The 12,228-nt window shown below is 44.0% G+C and overlaps 1 protein-coding gene and 1 long non-coding RNA gene across 4 annotated transcripts; one reads left to right on the top strand and one right to left on the bottom strand.

The window, feature by feature from the left end:
• Nucleotides 1-43: 43 nt before the first annotated feature.
• Nucleotides 44-2,404, top strand: LOC139024929 (uncharacterized). Its single transcript, XR_011476328.1, has 3 exons — nucleotides 44-1,596; nucleotides 1,689-1,875; nucleotides 2,121-2,404. It is a non-coding gene; the product is annotated as an uncharacterized lncRNA (long non-coding RNA).
• Nucleotides 2,405-6,051: 3,647 nt separating this feature from the next.
• On the bottom strand, nucleotides 6,052-8,917 carry plagl2 (pleiomorphic adenoma gene-like 2). Of its 3 annotated transcripts, none has more exons than XM_024140157.2 (3): nucleotides 8,667-8,917; nucleotides 8,090-8,550; nucleotides 6,052-7,993 (listed from the first exon to the last, which is right to left on the bottom strand). In XM_024140157.2, exons 2-3 carry the CDS (start codon nucleotides 8,377-8,379, stop codon nucleotides 6,538-6,540), a joined length of 1,746 nt encoding a protein of 581 aa, XP_023995925.1. In that variant the 5' UTR covers nucleotides 8,380-8,550; nucleotides 8,667-8,917; the 3' UTR covers nucleotides 6,052-6,537. The 3 variants fall into 3 exon arrangements, with proteins under 3 accessions (XP_023995925.1, XP_023995926.1, XP_023995924.1); XM_024140158.2 differs by having other exon boundaries at nucleotides 8,090-8,547; XM_024140156.2 differs by having other exon boundaries at nucleotides 8,090-8,917.
• Between the last annotated feature and the right edge of the window lie 3,311 nt (nucleotides 8,918-12,228).

Raw genomic sequence — 12,228 nt, 5'->3', positions numbered from 1 at the left:
ATTTAAAGCTAAAACATTTATTCTATTCTACTGAGACATTTACTTTATGTTCATATTCTTATCTTTAATTATTTATTATTATTGTTGTTGCAAGGGAGCATTTCATTAGACGGTGTATCCCAAACGATTAATATAACTTGAGGGGTAGGGATCAGATTAAACATTGTCCTCTTCTGTATGTTGTSGGTCTTGAGGGGTAGAGATCAGATTACACATTGTGGGATCATAGTACGCTACCCTCCTATACATTTTAACAACTTTGTGGCTGCCCAGCAAAAATCTTAAAAAGCATATTTGAGTTTCTATTTTTTGAGTTATAGCACAGTCTGTATCCTGGAAGTGTATTTGTGAGTGTTGCTGTCTGTAGCTATAGGTTAGCTGCATCATACTGTATGACATCATACTGTAATTACGGCTGTCCAATGGCTCAGCTCAGCTCTGGCAACAAGACCCGTAGCGACGTCCAGTGTGTCAACTCATCTGTGTAGAGCAATGTGGTGTAGGGCTCTCTAGGAATGTACACTGCCTTTTTCAGCATGAGTCTGTTTCATCCATTTCCAATTTTCTGTGTTCTAACCATCYTCCTTTCAAAAGACAAAGGAGTAAAACTTAAAACCAAAGTATGAAACCGTGGGGTTTTGTATTTTAATAATTTCAACATAAACACATGACAGTTCAAAGATACAATGTACTGTACAATAAGTAAATAGGTTTGTTGTTATGTCGTCTCTTTGGATCAACCACTATACAAATCTGTCACTTTGCAGCAACTGATTGCATGTGAGATATGTAACAAAAAAGCAGGTTTTCTCTGAAGCATATTTTTATACAATTCTCCCTGAAGTTGATAAACTCCATGCTATATAAAATAGTGTAAGGAWGACCTTTMCCCCCAGAGGTGGCTATAATAAAGTACTAAACATCAAGTCGATGTCGCTAAACAAGATACACAAAGAGCTTGGAATGCAAGACTTACATTAAGATAAAAAATGTGTAAAACTACATGTGAATCTTGTCTTCACCAGACAGTACCCAGTTTCTCACTAAAAAGCAAAAAAGCAGAAAGCATTAATGAAATCCAAAAAACGTTTTTCTGACTTAAACATGGATTCGAGAATTCCCTTAAATTCTGTGTTCTGCACCTACTAGTACGGAGGAAAGGTGAAGACAAGTGCATCTCTAGTAGGCGCAGTCGAGGTAATGAACCAACAACACGGCGCTGTAGCGAAAACACCCGCTCGGTCAAAGCTTAAGGTGAGATATCACTTCCACAACCGTTCATTAACGGTGCTAACGAACTATCTGATGGTTTGAATCATAACACCACTGTCAGAGGTAGGCCTTCTCAGGAGTATCTCAGCAGAGGTTTAGCAGAGTCATCGCTCCAAAACAGGTGGGATGGATAAAATAATTAGGTCATCCTGATGAGACTGGAGAACTGCTGAGATACTCCTGATAAGGCCACTCCCCAAGGCTAGCTGTGCAAAACGTAGCAGCCGCAGCTGCCTCCAACAAGTGCTTTAGTTTTATTAGAATTATTAGCATTTTAGAATTATTAGCATATCCATCTTCTCTGCTGTTATGTGTGGGGTAGAGGTCTACTGTAATCTGTCATGTGTGGGTGAGGTGTCTACTGTAAACTGTCATGTGTGGGGTGAGTCTACTGTAAACTTCGTTGTGTGGGTGAGGTCTACTGTAAACTGTCATGTGTGGGGTGAGGATACTGTAAACTGGGACAGATGGGAGACTTGCCTTCTCTGTAGCAAGCCCTGTCTTGGCACAGCATGGGAATACATGATCTTGTACATATATTAATTTCAAGAATGCCTGATTCTGTCTAGAAGCAAAAGTGTATTCTGTAGCTACTAGGCTGAGGTGCAGCCTTTTCCTGTCTAGAGACAACAGTACAAGTCCTTTTCTGTCTAGAGACAACATGTTTATTCGTACATACTAGCTGAGGTACAGCCTTTTCCTGTCTAGAGACAACATGATTCGTTACCTACTAGGCTGAGGTACAAGCCCTTTTCCTGTCTAGAGACAACATGTAATTCTGTACTACTAGGCTGAGGTACATAGCCTTTTCCTGTCCAAGACAACATGTATTCGACCTACTAGCTGAGGTACAAGCCTTTGTTCTGGTCCAGAGAACATGTATTCTGTACCTACTAGGCTGAGGTACAAGCCTTTTCCTGTCTAGAGACAACACGTACAAGCCTTTTCCTGTCTAGAGACAACACGTACAAGCCTTTTCCTGTCTAGAGGCAACAGGTACAAGCCTTTTCCTGTCCAGAGGCAACATGTATTCTGTACCTACTAGGCTGAGGTACAAGCCTTTTCAGTCATTTTTTTATTTTTATTTCACCTTTATTTTATCATGCATCAGACAGTTGTTATGGTTGCAAAATAAAAGTGCTTTAAAAACTGGGTTCCCCAGATAATGTGCTGTTAAATGGAACTATGTCACATCTGTCAAAAAACAGGACCTAGTCTTTTTGACCTTGAAGAAGAGGTCAATCTGTTAGTTCTATTCCATATTGTGGATGTGACGTCCTAGGGACGATGATGTGTCATGCTCACCATGCTCTCTGARAGGCAATTGGATTACAAATCTCTGTTACAAATACTTGGTTGTAGAATATTTTGTTGTTGTTGTGTTAATTATATACAATTTCAATAGAGAAGGCAACGCTGGTTACCCAGCGGCCTGAGAGGGGAGTGGGGGCACATGAAAGAAGGTATTAGTGAAAAGTCTATAAAAAAAATACTGTTTCTTTTGGAGGAGAAAAATACATAAAGATTGATCAAATCTACACATCAAACTAATGGCACATACATACACAGGATCAAATACAAAATTAAAAACATAGGAACATATAAGCTGAAATTGTAAAAGAAAAAAACTATTTTTTTTTAAAGATTGAAAGTGCTAGAATTCAGATTAGCTCACAGAAACCCAGGGAGGACAAACTCAATGCCAATGGCCTTTTCTTTTTGATCAATAAATGCTCAATAAATGAATAAAAAGATAAATGCTAAATTTGAGTGCTAGAATTYTGGCTGGAATTGGATATAGCCATGGTCTTTGAAAATGTACACTTGATGTACACAAAAAAAATCTATGTTTTAAGGATAGCTTTTAAACAATTATATAAATATTTATATCCAATTACCACTATAAGAAAGAGGCAAATTCTTTCAAAGATGCGAACCACTTTTCTTCACGATCAATCATTAAATGTTCCTAATTTAGATAATTTCTCAGCCTAGTGGAAGTGTCATCATGAACTTCGGGGATTCATACCTGAACGTATTACTTCACAAGTATTGGTTGGTAGTGGGGCTATGTCACAACCAAACAAATGTTTCTTTTAAATTGTATTTATTTTCACATATTTGTCATTTTATAGGTCAGTCTAATTAGCTGACTGAAGAGGCAATAGTAGGCTCTGGTCGGTTGGTCAATTTGAATAACAATTCTACCATTATTAAAATGAAATAATAAAATGTTTATTTTAATGAGCAATTGTGCAAGATTTTGTTTCCTCTCCCCAGGTTTTGGGAAGAAAAATCAAAAATCAAATGAGGTGATGTGTTGTGTTGTTTCAAGGTCCTGTTTTAACAAACAGAAAATAACATATCATATAACAACAACAAAACGACTAAGAAATATCCCAGTCAGTCGTCCCATGCTTTGAATGTCAAAGAGCAGGCTGGTGACTTGTTTGTTCTGGATATTGTGTATTTGTTTTAGACCCTTTCCTCCTGAATCTAGGAAGCAGCTGAGTGAGGAGTACAGAGAGGAAGGGAAACAGTTCAAATCTGTACTACTGTGCATGTTTACATCTTGCAATGTTGAAATGTTCTCTGTTCTACGGTTGCTGGGCAACCGTAGCTAAAAGCAGCAATTTGTTTTGTTTTGCTTATGTTACATAGTTTTAGTTTTTTTCTTTATACTTGGCGTATACTTGAAACTACATGTTTACTAATAGTTGCATACGGACTGGGCTGAGTACTCAAACAGACAAAGTCAAGAGAGTTTGAAAGTTGCAAACCAAGAGAATAATATATTAATACTGTTAATATCAGTACTCTCAAGATGCACTTTGACTTTCTTTTGACTAATGGACTTTATATAACCCATGTGCTGGGTGTTCCAAAGCCTATCGATCTATCAATCATGATGTCTGAAGGAAAGTGAAACATATCATTCATTTGTTGGCCATACCAAAGACAGGACATGTTTTCCATCATACAAATCATCCCTTACATGATACAGAGCACGTATTATAGTTTTACAACTTTGGGCGTAAGTTTTCAACAGGCTAGTGAATATGAAAAAGGCATCTTAAAATCAGACCGCTTAATCAGGTTGTGTTTCAAACTGAGAAAATAGACTCTCAACGTCAGTCATTCTTTTTAAAAGTCCTACGAGACGATCAAAGACGTCTATGTAAAATCCTACTGGATTATTATGCCACTAACAGCCTACTAACTACACATTTGTCAAAGTCAACAATCCAAGTTTTTGTTTTAGTAGTACATGAACAGATAAAGATTAAATAGAGCGGAGAAAGCTACAAGGGCAAAGCTAATACTTCATCCATTTTTTATCAATAAAATGCCAGATACAGACAAATGTAAACCTGCCACATTGAAAACACTTTGTTTTAATACGTCTACCTAAATACACCTTACTGAAATAAAAGCAATTCTAATGTTCATTTTTTGACGAGATATTTAATACACTGCAATAACATTCTTTTACACGTTTTCCTTAACTGTCGTCATTGTTATTTTTATTTTCTATTCACATATGTCAGGGTTATTATTACCATGCATCTAACAGACTGAATATATATTTGTTTTCATAAAAATTTAAATCAGTAATATATGAGGTGCTCTAGTCCCTCCTTGGGGGGCGAGGAAAAGGATGTGACATATTGTTACTCTGGAGACTTCTTAAAAACCAATGCTGGAAGAATGACAGTTGAAGGAATGAAAATCCTCATGAGTCAAATAAGGACCTGTTTTCAAGAGCAGCTTTTATAGGAGGGGTATATCCTCCACATAGGGTCATCCTCACTGGCCCTGGTTGAGCAGGTCACGATTGTTAGGCCAAAGAGATTCCTAAAGTTAAAGAGACTWCTGCTAAAAAGTGCTGCTCTTGAGGAACCACATAAAACATGCATGACTTGGCATGTTTTCTACTGACTCAGCTATTTTCACATCTGCTTTTCATTAAATATGTGGGCGCTGTGTTTGGCGGCAGTGATTATCAACGTTAAAATCTACTCTCTGTTTTCACTTATCTTCTACTTTCTGCACAACTGATGAGTCTGAACAGTAATCAGTTATTCCAGTTTTTTTTAAGAGCACTTTTTCAAGACAGATATTTTTGTTGTGTGGTTGTAGCCTATATTGGAGGAGGGTAATGTCCGTGGGGCAGTATCATTTGAGTCCTTCACTAATCTTTCCCCCCTGACGATGATGATGACAGACAGGGTGTGTTTCTGGGTAGGTGGTTCAGACTTTTACACTCACATGAGARACAACCTAGCATGTTCAGTCACATTTGAATAAGCAAGAAAATTATATTTCACCCACTTCAAAACTAGTGTTCTGGGTCACTAGGCTTCTGGGTAACAATATTTTTTKAAACAATTTTCTCTAAAATTAAGATTTTTTTCTTAATATTATGACTTTATAAAGTAACAATACCACGCCTTCAGGCCTGCAGATGCTGCCTCCTGACTACAGAAYAGAGGGAGGTAAGTGATGAGGGGGGATAGGTTAGTGGTAGAGGTTAAAGAACTAATTCACGGCAACCCACAGTATTATACAGAGCCGTGATCACAATGGAACTCCTTCCATTTCCAGTTACTCAGCAACCAGAAAAATTACCTTTAAAAAAAAAAAGGGATTAAACTAAATCTCATGGAATAGAGGGGACTGTGAGGTGACACACCACACACACACACACACACACCGCACACACACACACACACACCACACACACACACACACACACACACACACACACACACAACACACACACACACACACCACCATACCATATCACTAACACACAGACACTCTAAAACACACATTATATTTTAGATGTATTGTTTGTACATCGTTGTATTTTAATGTGACTGTCCCTGTGTATCAGTGTTTTGTTACTTGTCGTGTTTTTTGTGTAACCCAGGAAGAGTATCTGCTGATTCTGCAAGAGCTAAATGGGGATCCAGCTAAACAAACAACAACAAAGCGAGAGGGATTCAATCATCATAGCTAAAGGATAGAAAGAATGGCCGAATAAAAGCTCCTTAGTTTGAAAGTTTCTCATATTTTCCTTTTGTTTCAATGAAGGGTTTAGTTTCCTCTGGAGCTCAATCAAAAGCTTTTATGCACTTCAATTAAGGCTTCTAAGTGTTCAAGTGTTGTTATGTCCACCCTTGCAGCCAGCAGGCCYCTTGGCCCCTGGGTGTGAGGCAGTGAGCTGAGGATGATGGCGTAGGGGCCGGGCCTGGGGGCCCCTCATTGGAAGGCCTGGTGAAAGCGAGGCAGGGTGGTCGTGCTGAGGCTGGAGCTAAACACTGGCGGGAGAGGGTGCAGGGGCCCTAGACCCAGGCCCCCGCTGGAGCCCTGCTGCTCCTGAGGTTGAGGTTGCAAAGAGGTATGGGTAGGGTTAGCAGCTGTGGCAGCGGCGTGGTGCTCAGTGCCACGCAAGGATGACGATGACGAAGAGGAGGCAGCAGATGAGGTGTACCCCATGACTAGTCCTGCTGTGCTGATGGGGGCGTTGTAGGGGGGCAGGTTGAGGGGCAGGAAGCCCAGCAGGTGAGAGAAGTCCATGTTAGCAGTGCACAGAGACTCAGCGATGACAGCAGGGCTCTTGGACAGGAGGGGGCCACCACACAGCTCGTCTGTCAGGCCTGAGGGGTGCTCTAGTCCCTCCTTGGGGGGCGAGGCAGCAGCATGATGATGATCGCCTGAGTGRTGGCCCGGCAGCCCACTCTGCAGATCCATGAGAAAGCTCTCCATCTCCACTTTGAGGGGCTTGTCCAGCAGGTATGAGGTAGATCCCAGCTGGTACTTGGGCGGCGGCTGGGCGTGCTGTTGCTGCTGGTGCTGTTGGGGCTGCTGCAGGTGAGGCAGCGGGGGGGAGTGTTGGATGTGGTGGTGATGGTAGTGGTGGTGGTGGTGGTGGTGCGGGTGATGGGGGTGGTGGAGTGGGGGCTCCATGTGGCAGCCCATCCCCATGGCAGTGGACAAGGAGCCAGGCATCAGAGAGTGGTGGTGGCCCACCCCAGGGTTGGACATGGCCTGGAGGTGGTGGGGGTTGTACATGCCCATGGGGAAGGAGGTGCCGCTGGGGAACGGCTTGGACAGCATGGGGTCTTTGTTGGAACCCATGCTGCACATCATGGGGCTGAGCTCCTCTTTGACAGTGCAGGGGGAGGAGCCAGAGCCCAGCATGCCTAGCATGTCCGGAGGCTCCGTCTTTATCTTCAGCAGCTCCTGAGAGTGGCTCTTCTTCACATGCCGCGTCAGRTGGTCCTTCCTGCCGAAGCGCTGGGCGCAGTACTGACACAGGAAGTCCTTTCTGCCGGTGTGGACCACCATGTGGCGACGCACGTCCTTCCGTGTGTAGAAGCGGCGGTCACAGTGGTCRCACGGGTGCTTCTTCTCCTTGGCACCTCCGGAGGACTTGCCCGAGTGGCTCTTGAGATGMTCCAGCAGGGCAGGGGTAGTCTCGTAGCTCTGCAGGCACACCTTACAGGTGAGGTCCCCAGCCGTGGCTGAATGCATGGCCACATGACGCTTGTAGCCCAGCTTGGTGTTGTAGTGCTTGCCACATTCCTCACACTTGAAGGCCTCTTTGTTGGGGTCATGGGTCTGCAGGTGGTTCTTCAGGTGATCTTTGCGGTGAAACATTTTCTCGCAGAACGAGCACTGGTGAGTTTTCTGTGGAGAATGTGTGGCCATATGCCTGCATAACGAAGAGAGTACAGTATGAGAGAAAAGTTAGTCAGTGAAAGTGTTTTAGAGGAACTGTTTAAAAACTCTTGGTGGAGTGATGTTTTACCTGAACAGTTTATATTTGGAGCTGAAGGCCTTAGGACAATGTGGCTGGGAACAGTGGAAAGGTTTCTCTMCCGTGTGACAGAAGGCGTGAAGCCGAAGCTTATCCTGCGAACCAAACCAAGTCCCACACACCAAACACTCGTTGCCGCTGGCTCGCTCTTCCCTCTCCCTCTCTCTGTCTGTGCGTGGCAGGGTAGTGTCGCTGTACAGCTTGGCAGCGGCTAGTCGTTCCTCGTCCTCCGGCGTCAGTGCTGTAATATGGCGTGGAGCATCGGCGGCACCAGCTGCCATGGCAGCCCTAGGGTGCTGTTGCCATGAAATCCCGGCCGTGGCTTCCCTGCCTTCCAGGCTCTACGTGGGGTGTGGTGGAGTGCAGTGAAGGGCGTACTCCAGGCAGGGCTGGGTAGGGCTTAGGAGGGTTACGGTCTGGGCCTCAGATAGTGCTGCTGTTGTCAATGTCTGCTGAAAAAACAAAAGTATTTGTGTACTTGTTGTTGCACTATGATGTGAGAGTGCAACTGTGAACATTTTCAAAGTCCAGACTTATTTCAATGGTGGTGCGAGAAAGCAAAGATAACCTCTCTCCTCCTTTCCAGAACGGGTCTTCCTTCTGTCTATGGATCTCCTCTCTGTCTCTCTCTCTCTCTGTCTCTCTCTCTCTCTCTCTCTCTCTGTCTCTCTCTCTGTCTCTCTGTCTCTCTGTCTCTCTCTCTGTCTCTGTCTCTGTCTCTCTCTCTCTCTCACCCAGTCCCAACAGCTATGGTTGGGGGTGAGTAGGAAATGTTGCTCTGCATCTTTATTCCCCTGTAAAGAAAAGAAAAAGCAATGAATTAGTATGTGAATACTCTTTCTCCTATTTAAGTGTATTCATGTATTTTTTAGCCAATGACCCAATAAAGAATATTCATTATTCAATCTGTATCTCCGAAGGTTTGCTTTAAAATGTAAAGCTAATGATTCAATCCGTGTCGCTGAAGATCTGCAATAAAATGTAAAGGTAATTTCCGATTGAACAGACACATGCAGCGTTTCACACGGGGGACCAGTATGAAAAGAAAATATGAAAATGTATGAACTCTCTACTGTAAGTCGCTCTGGACAAGAACGACTGCTTAAATGACTAAAAATGTTTAAAAAGAAGAATGTAAAATGAATCCACCCCCCAAATCTGAGCCTATGGACTGATATAGTTTTTCTGCTATGAAAATGGAAAAACAGACTTGACTTGTGACTTTGACAGAGCAGAGTTCCAGTCCAAACACCCGTTGGACACTAGGGGGCACTAAAGGACAATGTTGCATCGTGGTACACAACTACAAAGTGACTAATAGGAACCTCTGTTTGAGACAGTTCATTCCCAGTCGTTGAGTCATTCAGCCATTCCACTCSTCACAGTATTCATCTATGTAAAATGTCAACGTCTTATCCACTGAACGTTAGCCACGCGTTACCACGTATAGCACATTCCTGTTGTGTTCTTGGCTTCATACATGTCCTCATCATGTCRYGTGACTTCCCCCCCCCCMAAWAAAWRTGKGKGYRCAMARMRSRSRYWKTGTGTGTGTGTGTGTGTACATGCATGTACATGTTATGAAGCTGGATAAGGCTCACATAATCCCACAGAAAACAATGAATCACACGCAGCCCCAGGGTATGGGTGGGGGGGGGGTTACCATAAATGAACCGGTTGCTGCGGTACCAGTCTATCTGCCTAAATTCATCAGATTCCTCAAAACTACTGTAAAAGTCCCTTTAAATAGGAACAACACTTGTCTAATAAGGTCAGTTGAAAATGAAAAGCGTTTCAGAATGATACTGTAACTACATGTCTGGATACAGTTTCATTCCTCAGTGATATTTCATATAATAATAATAATAATAGCCATTTAACAGACGCTTTTATCCAAAGCCACTTACAGTCACGTCAARCATACATTTCTTACACCATCCAAGTAACACTGTTGCACCATGTCTTTAAGTCACCTCTGCTGTCACCTCCGTGGCCTCTAGGACCCCTCTCCTTCCACACAGCTAAGTCACATGGTCAAGTCCAAGGTCACCCTGSTCTGGCTCCTACTAACCACACTGTCACCTGTGCCCCCACACTTGATATACACACAGGAAACTGTTGAGAGTCAAAAACCCAGCAGTGTTGCAGTTCTTGACTCAAACCGGTGCACCTGGCACCTACTACAATAGCCCACTCAAAGCACTTAAATCTTTTGTCTTGCCCATTCACCCTCTGAATGGCACACATACATAATCCATGTCTCAATTGTCACAAGGCCTAAAAAAATTGTTTATTTAACCTGCTTCCTCCCCTTCATCTACACTGATTGAAGTGGATTTAACAAGAGACATCAATAAGGGATCATAGCTKTCACCTGGATTCACCTGGTCAGACTATGTCATGTTCAGAATGTTTTGTACACTCAGTGTAAATAAGTGTGTGCATACACATACAACACACACACGACACACACACACACACACATACAACACACACGACACACAGACACGCACACGACACACACACACACAGACACACACACACTAACCCAGTTCCCTCTACCCCCTCTCTGTTGATAGGTGCAGTGTGATCTCTGGGATTCTCTGAGACACTGACTGGGTACAGGTTTGAATGGTATGAATAAATGGCATTAGTACGCGTGTGTATATAGATGTGGTTAAGAGTAGCTGACAGCTGTGTTGGGGAGCTCATTACACAGCAGGATGGGTTCGGGTGACACTCCTCCCACTGACCAGCCCCAGGGAGTCCTGGTCTATTGTGGAGCCGCACAACAACGCACATTCCTGGTCGGCATCACATGAAGTACACTACACCTCACACCATGACCCCTGACCCCTGACAGTTCTAGTCCTGCATCACACGGCGTACACTACACCTCACACCATGACCCCTGACCCCTGTAACCCGTGTGATGCAGACTAGAAGTCAGGGGTCAGGGGTCATGGTGTGAGTGTAGTGTACGCGCGTGTGATGCAGGAACTAGAACTGTCAGGGGTCAGGGTCATGGTGTGAGGTGTAGTGTACGCCGTGTGATGCAGGACTAGAACTGTCAGGGGCAGGGTCATGGTGTGAGGTGTAGTGTGACGCCGTGTGATGCAGACTAGAACTGTCAGGGGTCAGGGGTCATGGTGTGAGGTGTAGTGTACGCCGTGTGATGCAGGACTAGAACTGTCAGGGGTCAGGGGTCATGGTGTGAGGTGTAGTGTACGCCGTGTGAATGCAGAACTAGAACTGTCAGGGGTCATGGGGTGAGGTGTAGTGTACGCCGTGTGATGCAGGACAAGAACTGTCAGGGGTCAGGGGTCATTGGTGTGAGGTGTAGTGACGCCGTGTGATGCAGGACTAGAACTGTCAGGGGTCAGGGGTCAGGTGTGAGGTGTAGTACGCCGTGTGATGCAGGACTAGAACTGTCAGGGGTCATGGTGTGAGGTGTGTGTGTACGCCGTGTGATGCAGGAACTAGAACTGTCAGGGGTCAGGGGTCATGGTGTGAGGTGTAGTGACGCCGTGTGATGCAGGACTAGAACTGTCAGGGGTCATGGTGTAGGTGTAGTGTACTTCATGTGATGCCGACCAGGAATGTGCGTTGTTGTGCGGCTCCACAATAGACCAGGACTCCCTGGGGCTGGTCAGTGGGAGGAGTGTCACCCGAACCCATCCTGCTGTGTAATGAGCTCCCCAACACAGCTGTCAGCTACTCTTAACCACATCTATATAACACACGCGTACTAATTGCCATTTATTCATACCATTCAAACCTGTACCCAGTCAGTGTCTCAGAGAATCCCAGAGATCACACTGCACCTATCAACAGAGAGGGGTAGAGGGAACTGGTTAGTGTGTGTGTGTTGTGTGTGTGTGTGTGTCGTGTGCGTGTGTTCCTGCGTGTGTGTGTGTGTTGTTGTGTGTGTGGTGTGTGTGTCGTGTGTGTGTTGTATGTGTATGCACACACTTTTTACACTGAGTACAAAACATTCTGAACATGACTAGTCTGACCAGGTGAATCCAGGTGAAGCTATGATCCCTTATTGATGTCTCTTGTTAAATCCACTTCAATCAGTGTAGATGAAGGGAGGAAGCAGGTTAAATAAACATTTTTTTAGGCCTTGT

This window comes from Salvelinus sp. IW2-2015, unplaced genomic scaffold (assembly GCF_002910315.2).
Source record: "Salvelinus sp. IW2-2015 unplaced genomic scaffold, ASM291031v2 Un_scaffold2035, whole genome shotgun sequence".
Taxonomy (NCBI): Eukaryota; Metazoa; Chordata; class Actinopteri; order Salmoniformes; family Salmonidae; genus Salvelinus; species Salvelinus sp. IW2-2015.
This window is presented reverse-complemented; position numbering and strand designations above follow the sequence as displayed.